The sequence below is a fragment of the Macrosteles quadrilineatus genome, unplaced genomic scaffold (assembly GCF_028750875.1).
Source record: "Macrosteles quadrilineatus isolate MER2022 unplaced genomic scaffold, UCM_ALF_1.0 Scaffold_1__1_contigs__length_201487025, whole genome shotgun sequence".
Lineage (NCBI taxonomy): Eukaryota > Metazoa > Arthropoda > Insecta > Hemiptera > Cicadellidae > Macrosteles > Macrosteles quadrilineatus.
Window position 1 is genome coordinate 26,772,569 of NW_026542594.1, and position 13,602 is coordinate 26,786,170.

The 13,602-nt window shown below is 35.4% G+C and overlaps 1 protein-coding gene across 1 annotated transcript in view; it reads right to left on the reverse strand.

The window, feature by feature from the left end:
* LOC128995475 (probable cytochrome P450 CYP44) overlaps positions 1-13,602 on the reverse strand; it is a 66,177-nt gene that overhangs the window by 51,386 nt on the left and 1,189 nt on the right. The window contains exons 2-6 of the mRNA XM_054420496.1: positions 10,356-10,492; positions 9,443-9,534; positions 7,525-7,715; positions 4,567-4,765; positions 3,845-4,019 (exon numbers count right to left, since the gene is read on the reverse strand). Of these exons, the coding sequence (XP_054276471.1) occupies positions 3,845-4,019; positions 4,567-4,765; positions 7,525-7,715; positions 9,443-9,534; positions 10,356-10,492 (794 nt within the window). The remainder of the gene's footprint in view (positions 1-3,844; positions 4,020-4,566; positions 4,766-7,524; positions 7,716-9,442; positions 9,535-10,355; positions 10,493-13,602) is intronic.

Sequence of the window (13,602 nt, forward strand, 5' to 3'; positions counted from 1 at the left end):
TTGTCTCACCAAAATCGCGTTTGCAGAAGATAACTACGAAGTTTCTGTCATACATGAGAAATAATCACAAAGTTGCCGTGATCAAGGGAGATAGCCTAATCACGACTTTGCCGTGATCGCGGGATACGACCAAGAAGTCGCTATTTCTGTAGGATATGATCAGGACAATGGTTTACTGTGAAGTCCGTGCACGATTATTTGGGTGCTATCTAGAGAAGAGAAATTTCATAATTTGCTGTTGGATTTAGGAAAATGGCACACTGTAATCCAGTAGCTACAACAATTCTGCATCTGTGCAATTTCATATGTTCGTGATATTGTCTTTGGTTGTAGTCAAGTGTGTAGTTTACAAAACCACGCTATAGGTGTGCGATTTTACTGACTAGTAACTAATGTTATAATTGAAAGGGTGGAGTGTGGATGTCATGTTTGAGGGGGGGGGCATTAAGCTTGGTTTGGGGGGGGGGGAATGCGCCGGGTGTAGGACAACCTTCAATACAATAATCCTATTAGTGATGCTCGGCTGACCTGTCAGCTCTATCCGTGACTGCGTTGGGGTTGACGATGAATAAGCGTAGGACAGTGGAGGGGGTGAAACGCCGATGTAGGGGAAGTTGGTGCGTGGTGGAGGATAGAGTGAAAGTGATGAGAGAAGAAGAGAAAGAGGTTTAAAATTCAGTAAGGAACCAAGGAACTAACTAATCAACAACTCACCCAATCTTTGTGATCTAATGGTCTTCATAATACGTGTACAGGGGTGTCATTCATCCATTGGGTCTGATCAAGTCCGCACTCATGATAGGAGTGTGTCCAATCGAAATATAAACCCACTTACCACCTGTTATATGTACAGTTTTTACCGTCTTGCGTGTTGACATTAAAACAGTGTAAATATCTTAAATGTTTTATTGTTTCAATAGTGTTATTATACCTATTTGTATTTACGTTTTGTGTTTAACTTCCTAATACATATAAATGTGACACTGTTCTCGTTTTTTTACAATTATCAAATTCATAGTTTTACCCCATATGTAAGGAGGTTGTCTATGTTTTAATAGATGACCAGATGCATGGAAACGTCCACAAAGTTTTGCTCATGACATTAAATAGGATAATGTCAAGGTAATTTACTATGTCGGAAAAAAGTAATTACCGTATTACCATTTACATTTGTAGCTAAAAACATAAAATTTGCAATTAATTTCTAAACAATTTTGTAGAGCTTAGAAAACAAATACTTTATTGAACCGTTTTTATGCTCTTAATGGTTAAGGATGAAAATGAATAACTGTCATTTTTAATTTCTTATGGTGAACAAGTAGCCTAAATTACGACAATTTGCTTATTGAAATATGTTTTCAAAACAATCAGTTTGCCTGTTTATGAACTTATTTTGATCCAATTAGGAAAATTTATTTAATTCATAATAAAATATTAATATATTTCAATAAAAAAAACACTTAATTATCTTTGCTGTCGCAGCAAACCTAAGTAATCGTTAAACTAATTTTTATTATAATAGTGAATAAAAATATGACATCCTAAAGAAGATATTTTATTGAAAACCCAGCCAGACAAATGGAAATTTGCTTAGTTTGCATGTTTGTTCCGGTGGGGGTATTTAAATGACCTATTCTGTTAAGGAAAAATCCGTGCTCATAAAAATATATTCCATTGTAGCGTGTGTCTTCAATTGACACCGTTATATGTTAAGTTCAAATGTAAATGTAGAGGTATTAAATTAAATACATAAACTGTCTCGTAAATATATTGGTTCGTAATATTGTGTCGTTCAATATTGGAATTGTATTCTTGTTCATTACAGACGAAAAATATTCATGTATTTAAAAATTGATAGAAGATAAACTCTACGTGGAGGGTACAATATCCGCCCAAATATGTTTAGTTAAATAATGTAAAATCTTAAAATATATACAATTTATACAATGCACAAAAAAGCCAAAGAAAGGTAAAAAAATATAATTGGAGCATACATTTCTATTTACAATACATTTGAATCAACTCGTTAGTGGTTACAAACTGATATAAAAACGCAAATAGAACTATAATAACCAGAAATTTCTGCACAGATGAAAAGTTATTATTTATTTAAAACAATGATTGGAGATAACTTCTGAGGATACAATGTCCGCCCAAATATGTTATATTATGTTAAATAAAAAAATACTTAAAATTTATACAATTCGAATAGATAAATGCATGTATAAAAAGCCAAATAAACCTACAAATTAAAATTAGATCATACATTTCTATTTACAATACATTTTAATCAACTCGTTAGCAGTTACAAAACTGTACTAAAACACAAGTAAAAATAAAACCTTTGTAGTCAAAGTGACAAATGTTAAGGCTTTATTATGCCCGCCAATTAAGATAAAAATACACAATTTGGATAGTTATATCTCACTCCTACTTCCGGCAACAGCCATTTTTATATTTTTATAAATTTCTTGAAATTGTCCAAAAAATATCGTTTTTCAACTTTTAGCCACCATAATATTTCCAATCACTTTTTAAGAATCTTCATTGGATATTCTATCGCAAAACGTACAGTTTGTTACAGCCAAATCCATAAAACACCTTGTAAATGATTGAATAACAAAAATTTGGACAAATCAATAATAAGGGCGCCACAACTTGCTTTAGAAAAGTTTGTTATACACCGTGTTTTTACACTGTCAAATAGGATAAAAAACTTCTTCGCATTTTAAGCTTTAAAATGATATACCCTATGTTACATTTTATGCCTGCCTAAAAGGAGGCATATTCCGTTAAACATTAAATTAATCATTTTTCAATAACTTTTATTAATTACGTATAGATAAGTTTACCCTAAGTAAACTTGTAAAATCTAATATCGCCCTAAACAATAATATCGTATAAATATAAATATCGTTCAGCCTAAACTGGTCGTAGTACATTGGATTGTAGTGTATAACCATTACACAGCCAGTGAGAACTCTTTATCACGCACAGGTAGAGGCCAATTTGTTACTTTTTGTATCAAGCTAATGCTGCATTATTACTTGTAAATAAATAAAGAATGGTTTGATTACAGTATTTATTAGCGAAGCGAAACTCCCAAAAATCGACTTAAATCGAATAGTCATCGCATCACGCAATGTCGTTAACTAATAAATTAAACTAATGAAATATTTATTTTTGTATAGTTGGAGTAACAAGTTGTATAATTATAAAGTTCAAAAGCTTTTTCGTCATACTGCAGCAAAAACAGCCATTTTTAATGCATGCGTTGCGGGTCTAAAGTAGCATTTTTACTCCCTTAGGAGTAGGAAATCATTATTAGTCTCTTGGGAGTAAAACTCAGCTGTTGTAAACAGTTGTACATTTTGATTGTGGCAATCGTATCGGTCGAAATTATTATCGAAATCTATTCACAATACTCCATGACTAACTTGCCCATAGTATATCCAGGAATTATGCTACAGTTATACATTCTTAGGCAAACTGATTTCCCTTCAAAACATTATTTGCTAACGGAAGTCCATTTAAATACTTCAATTCTAAATGTTGTAGTCTCTTCCGGGGTCATTACCTATCCTTCTGGGAACGTCAGACGTCCGGTGTCGCTGGGGGCGACAAACTCCATCCTCTTCGCTCTACCCCCACTCAAGCACTTGCTACCCCTCAACTGCCGGGAAGGACCATAAATCTGGGGATTAGCTTAAACAATGCCTGTGTAGGATTATTGGTAAACGTCCGTCTCCCGAATGCGCCTGCCCTTGGGGGGGCTTGGCACCCCTGACAAGTGCTGGCAATGAATGTAAAAAAAAATAATTGAATATATATAGAGTAAACGTACTGTGCTCAGTCCATCCACAAATAAGGAGAAAGTTAAAGTTTCTATGTCTTTCTTGCTTAAATTTTCCTTTGCCAGCAAAGATGTCATAAAACTGAATTTGTTAGCAGTTAGCTTATTCTCTTTAGCTAACGTTTCAATTGAGACCAATGCTTCGTTAACATACTTGAGTGTTGTCCTGAAACAATCCTGAATATAACAAACATAAATTTGTTTAATGCTAGACATGCAAATAAAATGAGAACAAGCTATTTTAAAAAGCAAACCTTTCTATAATTTTTCTATATTTTCAATAATAAATTGATTTAAACACTAATTTAATGAATCAGTTTTTGTTATTTTTAAATTTGTGAAATCTACAAAAAGAGATAAATCATTGCATGGCACTTAAAAAATCAGAATGAAACTTTGAGTGATTCACATTCAAGGTAGTACATTCACCTTAGTATTTTTCTCCACTAAATAGGTTCAATCGAATATTCGTTCTTTAAATTTAATTCTAAGTTTATATATTTGGTCAACAGTTTTAAATTAAATTAATCATTTTCCAGATAATTCTTAAAAATTTCCCTTTGTTTAGAGAGACTTTAAAAGAGAGTTTTAGAGAGTTTAAATAGCTTTGAATTTTCACCATGCAAAATAAAACTAACAATAGATTTTGTAAAAAGGAGATTGTAAGGTGATTGCTGATAGGTTTTTGAAACATATCTCAAGAGCTTATTTACCTCACAACAATATCTTCAGCTTCCACAATTTTCTTCCATTTCGGTGTAGGTATGTACTTGTAGACGGGTAAGGAGAACTTCAGTAGTCCGGAGAGATAAAACATATTCTTGTTGGCTTGGATCACTTGCTCTATCACAGCTTTCTGAGGGCCGTCACTAAGGTAACCCAGCCGTCGATCAAAACACACGACGCCTGCAGCTGAAGGTTTATGGGTTATTCATTAGTTAGAAAATAATATACATTTACAATTTCCAGGTTAAGCTAACTTCTCCTCAGTAGGTTAGGATAGATTAAGATTCAGGCTCAGCAAATGAGTATTTGAAACATTTTATGAACGTTTTACTCCTGCAGTATCCTTTATAGGTACTCTCTAGGACTCAATGGACAATTTCCTGGCTGTCAAACATTTCAGATGAAAATAAAAAAAGCACATTTTCTAGTCGCTTCAATTGGCTCTGTTCACTAAAATAATCTTTCAGCATTAAAATTGTACCTGAGATACCGGATTTTGCTACTTTGGTCAATTCACTAAGTTAGTGACCTTTGACTGTTTATATTGAGACTTCATTATCCAATAGTCAATAGTGACATGCTTTTATCAAAGAGAAAAATTGTAGTTTCCAGTGTTGGGAAGTAGTTTTGTAGCGGAATTTTAGCTACTTTTCTCGCTACATTAACACTGATTGAGATAGTGATTTTTTTTCACAACTTATGTGAAACAACCTCGTTCAAACTGAGATTTTCAAGAAAATTAGGCCTACTTTTTTGGCTTCATACAGCTGGTCGCAGCCGTTTCATTAACCTATTACAACGTTGTGTGGACATGGAGGCCATTCATTAAATCTGAGTGTTATCCACATTTTTAGCATTAATTTCCTTCATTTGCTACTCTATGGCCCAGCGCACACGGTGTGACTGTTTTACAACTTTCGTTGCAAACCAGTTGCGCGTGCAACTGTTTTGAGACCTCGGCAATGTATTGCAGTGGGGAGGCGCACACGATGCAACTGATTGTATGCAATTTCAAAAAAAGTTTGAAACCAGTCTCATGCAACCGTGGGCCTGACGTTGCAGTTGCGTTGCAGACTTCAGTTGCACGAGACCACGAGGTGTTTTTGTGGTATCTGTTGGTATTTTAACGGCCGTATAGTGTTTTTAGTGTTTATAATTTCCTATCCGACTAGCTGTAGCTGCTACAAACAGCTTAGTACTAACATTCTTGCTCAAATAAGGGTTTAACCTAATGTTCTCTCAGTACCCTTCGCTGTCTTCGGTATTGATAATAGCTAATAACGTCTTCTTCATCTGAGTCTGACGTAGTAAGTGCACTTAAGGCCTTAAAACAACGTAACTGCACTTATTGACACTCCACTGATTGCTAAAATAGACGCAACTGTAGTTGTAAAACAGTCACACCGTGTGCGGACAGAAGCTTTGTTTCAGTTGCAAACTGGTTTCAGATGCAACTGGTTTGCAACAAGTTGTAAAACAGTCACACCGACTGCGCTGGGCCTATGATTACTGTCAGATAAAATTAAATCGCTAGATGCAGACGATGTTTAAACATTACCAGTGACAAGAGAAGCTATTGAATGCTTGCAAGTGATTGACAGGGAAATTACTGTCGGGACCACCTAAGTTTGCAGTTGAGGGAGGAGCCTATTTACCATATGGTTTTGGATGAACCAATGAGAACCGTGCGGTGTTGCCAAATCTAATAATACCAGCTGATTTGAAAATATTGCTTAGTATATTTTAATTAGTGTTGTCAACGGGCGATGTGGCAACGTCGCACTAGCCTTGTCTTGTGATTGGCTGCCACTAACTGCAAACTTACGTGGTCCCGACAATAGTAATCAATTTATAGTTTCTTTATTTTATCGATAGTTTCAACTTGGGTTTTAATGGAAACCAACACTAAACCTTTAAATAGTCATTGTGTTTCTTTTGACAAATCCTTCAAAATGAGCGGTCACTTAATAGGGGTTGCTATTTGAAAAAAATGAGTCACCCTCTACCCCCTACCCTGTTAAGGGGGTTAAAATTTATTTTTTATTTAAAAATTATGGAACCTTTATTGTTAACAATCGACGCCACAAACAGAATATTTCTATCTATTTCGGTAAAAAACATACAGATTTGTTTCAAGACTTAATTTACACACTGTATATAGATAGATAGTTTATTCTTATTGAAATGTGTGCACTTGTTAAATCCAGTTATTTATATATATATATTTATATATAGTTAAATAACATTACCATCATGGCCCTAGTTAAAAATCAGTAGGGGTCCGACACTCGAGTTTGGAGCTCTACAGAAAAGTAACTAAACTACTTAAAAACACTAGGAGAGGATATTTAAATTGTCTTTGTTTTATTCTACGTATTCCTATGAAAACTAATACTTTTTAGCTCGTTATGAATTTGTTATGACTGTCGGAAGGCAAAAAACGCCTTGTTTCAGAGTTTCAAAACCATCTTATAACTCTGGAAATTTGCGCAATTTAAACTGAAGTTCAGAAATTCATCAAACTTTAATACAACATAGACACATATTAATGAGTTGATTAATATGTTTTAAGAATTTTTACTTTACTAAAAAAGTTTTTATTGTCAATTAGGTGGATAAACTATCTCTAAAAAGAACAAAAAAAAAGAAACAGGGAGTGCTAGGAAAAAATTGAAAAGTTTGTTTTGGAAGTAGTGATTTTGGTTGTTGGAATATTGATAATGCTAAACCATGTGGGCAAATATTTTTTAGAGGTTTTAGAAATAAAATTAGTACAGATGGCATAAATCTTGAAATTGTGTGTTCAATTGGTGCCGAAAAAGAGAGACGTATTTGGCACATAAATCCCTCCAGTAAGCTCTGAAACCAGAAAGTGTGGCTGTGTTCAAGTTCCATGATGGATGTTTGTCCAAGGAGAGTTGATGTTACCATTGTACTGTACTCACACTCTTGAGCCCACTTTGCTATCTCCGTGGCCAAGTCAGGGACACATCCCTGCTCATCTCTGCAACATCGAAGCCTTGAGACCAAGTCACGTGCGACCAAGCCAACATCAGGCAAGTATTGCTGCACATCACGAGGTCGTAACATCAGGTGACGAATGGCTGCACGTAAGCGATACCACTCTGCCCCATTGCTGTCAAATATTATGTAAAGTTAAAATATCATATTCAAACAATAAAGTAATTCCTCCATTGAGGACCCTTTCACACGAGGCCACCTGTGGCGGACCAATACTGGTTGCCTGCCACAGTTTAAATATTGTTATAAATGAGAGCCTTTAGACGCGGCCACTGCAGTTGCCCGTCAGGACACAGTGGTCGAGCAGTGTCTCCTTGCTCGACTGCTAGCCGGCAACCGCAGTGGCATTGAATTAAATGGGAGCCTTCAGAAGCCACTAGTCGAGGCTGCCTCCGCGAAACCGCGTGGATCAATGCGTATTTTGGGGTAAAAAGTCGGTTCAGTCCAAGTCCAAGTCTATATGACTGTGGCAACTAGCGCCATGTCTCATAGTGGCGCACCGTAGGTCGACACCAGCTCGGGTTACCGCAGCAGCGGTCTTCCCCCAGGCACTGTTCTCCGTCCTCGCAAGGGTAAGTCCCGGGGGGGTGGAGTTGCTGGGCCGGACGGCGGCGGCAGACGTCTGGTGGCCTTGACATAAGCCGTTTTGCTGGTCAGCGGGTGGTTGCGAAGTCAGGCTCCACACAGAAGCAGGGAGTCGGTCCATCTTCAAAATCAAGTCCGCGGGCAAGTGCAGGGTCGTGGTCGGGCCCGACGCGCGAGGCAGGGCTGCAGAGCCAGAAGGCACAGCAGTGGGCGCATCGGGGTGGCCTTGTAAAAGGCTGTTTTGCGGCTGGTCGCTGCTCACGGGTTGCAAATCCGGAGGGGTCCCGGGTGTTCCGCCTGAATCTTCCTCTTCCATTGTGTAGTCGAAAAGTCCAATCAATAAGCTGCGCTCCGAGGTGTTGACTCCACAAAGGTTGGCGATCGAAAAGTCAGTTCACTTACAGAGACAGAAGCACTTGTGCTAGTTGTGGAGTGGTTTCATGTTGAACTGTTTATTTTGTTGCACTTAACACACAGTCCTATTAAAACATATATTTATAACTCAAAACTTCATTAAAAAACTTTATGGACATGCGAAAATAGTCAAAAAACCCTTTTTTTGTCAACACACAGTTTGCCAAACGACGTGTAATAAAGTCCATTGTCAGCTGTACTTTAGGGGTTAGTATTGGATGGTCATGGAACATACACTTTCGTCTCCACCTTCTTTTCTTGATTAGTAACAAGAGGAGAAGGAGATGTTCATTGCTCGTTAGTATTTTCTCAACTAGTTGTACGGTGGCTATTCGTGGAGTGGTTTGTCAGTTGCCTGTACCATCAACTGCAGTTGCCCGCGGCCTGTAACTAGAGGCCGCTTGGCAGCCGCCACCAGTAGCCTTGTGTAAAAAGGGCCTAACCTTAAAGTTTGTTTTCCACCTTTACATCATAAGACACTAGGCTCTAGCCCGGAACAGTTTTTACATTATAATGTTGGGATTCACACTTCAGACTAAGCCTAGAAGGGTTGTGGCATTATCACTTAGATAAAATCCCTAGGTGATGGGAGTGTTTAGAATCCAAACCTTGGGGACTAAAAGTGCCCCACCCTCTATCAATAGACAGACAACTCTCCCCCCCCCCCAACTGAGCTTCTAGAGGTGGACCGATGCTTTTAGGTGTCAAACAAGGTAAATCACTATAAGGATTTTCTCCCTTTAGGAAGTATTTGAGAATAATACATTGAAAGTGACTGGAAATAATGCAGATGATGGTTAAAACATCTGTCTGATTTCCATATAAATGTTGTAATTGACTTACGTGTTTCCTAAACCCAATGACATTTCAGCTTTCTGCCTGTACAACTGAGCTGTTTCTTGTAGAGGAACGACATGTGGCATTTTCCCTTCATTCTGAAAGGAACAATAAATGCAGATACTTTAAGGACAGACTTAGCAAATTTCCATTTGTCTATCAAGATTTTTAGAGTAATATTTTCTTTAAGAAAAAATGTACCTAAGTAAGATATATTCTCTATTTAAATATTTTACAAGTACTTAGGTTTGCTGCTATACTGCACATAAAGTACCCATGAACTTTTGAGAAAACTACAAGTCACACCCCCATAAACCGTATACTTAAAATGTTTGTCATGACGAGAAACCTTGCGCATAACTACCTATCCGTTATTTCATTAATTGCCCTTTAAGGTCGTAATTCCTTTCCATATACATAATGTTAAAAATACCTCAGCTGTGCTTAATTGTATGTTATTCTTTCAATTTATTACCTTAGAAAAATAAGGTGTAATTATTTGTTTGTATTAATTTATTCTGTTTTGTTTATTTCAGCTTAACTTATCCAATCAATAGTTTTATTAATAATACTTATGAGGTCAAATGGAGTGAAGCCTGTGGGTAACAGCTACCGGTAGTATTTCTAATTTAGATTATTTTACCAAACAAATAAAAAAAAAAACCACAGCTAGCTAGGTCTCCTTGGGGGTTGTCATATCAGACTAAAACTGAACAAGAGACAGTAAAACAGTGCAGGGAATATGGGTGTGTTAGGGAGCCATTTGTTACCCAGTGTGGATAACTCATTCACTGGTGCATTCACCCCAATTTATTATTACAATTCTACTATAGATTTTTCACAAGGACCAACAAATATTAATCTCCTGTGTACGATGGATAAAAGGAACTTTCTATAAGCAGATAGTTTCTGTGAATACCTGATAGATTATCCGGGCATCATCTGGGTCAAATACATGGACCAAAGTCGAGCTCCCAATATTTTCTCTAGATATTGGACCATATTTCTCATACAAGTGTTGCAAAACTTCATGGTATTTCAGCACATTAAATATACCTGATAACCAAACAAAAATAATGTAAATTACGACCAAAGTGTTTTAGACACTAATTTTTACTTTCTACACCTACAATGTTTTTTACAATGTTTTTACAATGTTTTACAATGAGTTTTTGATGGAAAACCCGTTTCCCCCTGAACACGTGGCTTGGCTAAAAAGTGGATTTTGAAGTACATAGTGTATGTGTGTACGTGTGGATGTGGTAAGTTCTTCAGACTACACATGTGGTTTGATTTTGATGAAATTTTTGTACGCTGGTCTATGTTATCTCAAGACATTATTTCATTTCATTTAAGCTTTGGGTGTTGTCAGGCGCCCCCCTATCCCCCAAACATAAATAATAAGTGATGCTCGTTTTACGTGGTTGGTTGCGTCGCTATCTTCGTTTTAATTTCCCAACAACAGACACCTGAAAGTATATAATTACCTTACAAAAATACTAGAGTCAGGAATCAGGGATTAAATACTTAAATTTTTGATGAAAATCTTTTTTAATTGAAAATTTGATTATCATCAATTAAAAAAGATTTTTATCAAAAATTTAAGTAATTTAATAAGAAAATATTAAAACCTATAAAAAGTACTATTAATAATACAGTGCAAATTTAATGTACACTGACACAATATTCACGTAAATAACTCATAATCACTCATCTTGGGGGTTTAAATTCAGCTGGCATCTTCATGGACATGTCCCAGGCATTTTATAATGTAGACTACCATCAATTAATAGCTAAACTTGATAATTTGGGTATTAAAGGAGTCACTCTCAAATGGTTTAAATCATACTTAGAGGAACGTTACCAATTTGTGGAAATATCAACTTTGTCAAAAAATAACATCATCCAAAAAACAAGATCTAATTTATCAAAGATATCATCTGGTGTCCTACAGTGATCGATTCTTGGTCCTCTTTTATTCATATGTTACCTTAAAAATCTTCCAAATTTTCTAAATGACCCAGGTAGTAAGATAAGTATATATGCAGATGATATTAATCTTAACACAACTGGGAAATCCCTAACTGATTTAGAAATGTCTGCTAAATCAGAATTAAAAAGTCTGAATCAGTTTTTAAAAGACTATAATTTAGTACTTAATGCTGGTAAAAGAGACAAAAATGATAAAAGTATAAAGTTTGATATAGATACAAATTCCATTGCTCAAGTTAAAACCTCAAAACTATTGGGTTTGATAATAGATGAGGATTTAAGCTGGAATAAACATGTTGAGTATTTAATAAAAAAACTAAATTCTGGTATATTCGTCCTAAGAACAATGTCATATCTCTGTGAAGGATCAGTCCTTAAAATGATATATCATGCTCATATTGAATCACATATTAACTATGAAATTAGTATTTATGGTGGGACAAAGAAAGAATTTAAAAAAGATTTTGAAAATACAAAAAAAGCAATCAGGATAATACATAAATTAAAATATAACCAGTCCGTCAAATCTTATTATAAAGGGATGGGCATTTTTACAGTTCACGCCTTATATATTTTTGAAACAATTAAATATTTTTTAAATATTGCTAAGACTCAAGAATTACCTGTGCATAATTGTAATACAAGGGGTAAAAATTATTTAGTTAAAGAAAAACCAAGACTTGAACTTTTTAAAAATAAATCTTCTTATATTAGAAACTATTTTTTTTAGAAAACTTCCTATAGCATTTAAAAAACGAAAAAGACAAATCTAAATTTATGAAAAAACTGAAGGCATTCTTACTTGACCTTGCACCTTACAAAATAGAAGATTATAGTAATTTCAATTGTAAATAAAGTAGCCTGTAGTATTTTGTTTAACTGTTTCTTATTGCTAATTTAGGTAGTAAGTAACAATAGACACTATATTCATGTACGAAAATTTGTACTGTGTTAATAAATACTCTTTGAATCTTGAAGTCAATTTCTCTTGTCTCTACCATGAGTCATCGTCAGAGTCTTAATGTTCGGCTGTTGGCCGGTCGTGTGAAATAAGACATTGCAATAATGTTTATATTAAGATAACTTAGTTGGGACAGGGCCTTCAACTACACAGTGGGGTTCAATATTAGGCAATTAATGCTAAACTAAAAGTAGTATACAAGCAAATCCAACTACTACATTTTCATAAAATATTTAACTTGGGAAAACTTTGCAAATATATAAAGGGATTGGTGTCAAATAATATGCATTTGCTTATACATACAACCTTAGACATTTCATCCCCATGTTAAAGTTGTAGCCAGGTTTTTAATCAAATTTGTCTTAGTTGATGTGAGCCACCTACAGATTGCCCTGATCTAAATTACTGATTTCTGCCGATTACATGATGGTTTGTACCAAGTCAAACTGATGGAATGACTTATTATGAGCTATAGCAACTGTTGTGACCCAGTAACTATGTCAGTAACAAAAAATAAGATACAAAATAGAGTTTTAGACACTAGCACAATCTGTTACTGGCTCACACGACTACATTCTTTTTTAGTAAAAAATTGGTGACAGCTGATCCATATAGATGGGATGTCTTCTTCTGTATCCAATAGTCAATGATACAACGTAATATTCAAAATTCAGTTATACATAACTTTCCAAAATGCATTAAGTACATCTAACCTAATTTTTTTCAATTTTGTTGTATTACGTTTACCATGGCACCTGCGGCTGTCTTACCCACGCGACGGCCCTGGCCGCACACTTTCACTATCCAGCTATACACAAATGAAAAAGTAATAACTACGAGCTGTTAGCCCGTCCTACGTACGGGATTACGGGAATCAAAGTAGTCAATTAAAACCCAATATAATTCAGAACAGCTGGGTTTATAGCAACCAATATTAGGTCACCGATCTGAGATAGCGCAGCGGTAGTCAATTACCTTAGTATATTATCTGTAAAACGTAAATGTCGAATAATGGGACCTTTTCCAATGTTAACTATGTTGTTATTACTCACCACGTGGAACTTTGAACGTATAATTAGGATACAACTTGCGCAAACAAAAAAGTTCATTGTGTCATGCATTTTCATGATCCTTTGAGCTTAAACAAATATTTTCTTCTTTGGATGAAACATGTTAACATTGTTATTTTCCTATTTTTTCCTAAAAAAATCGA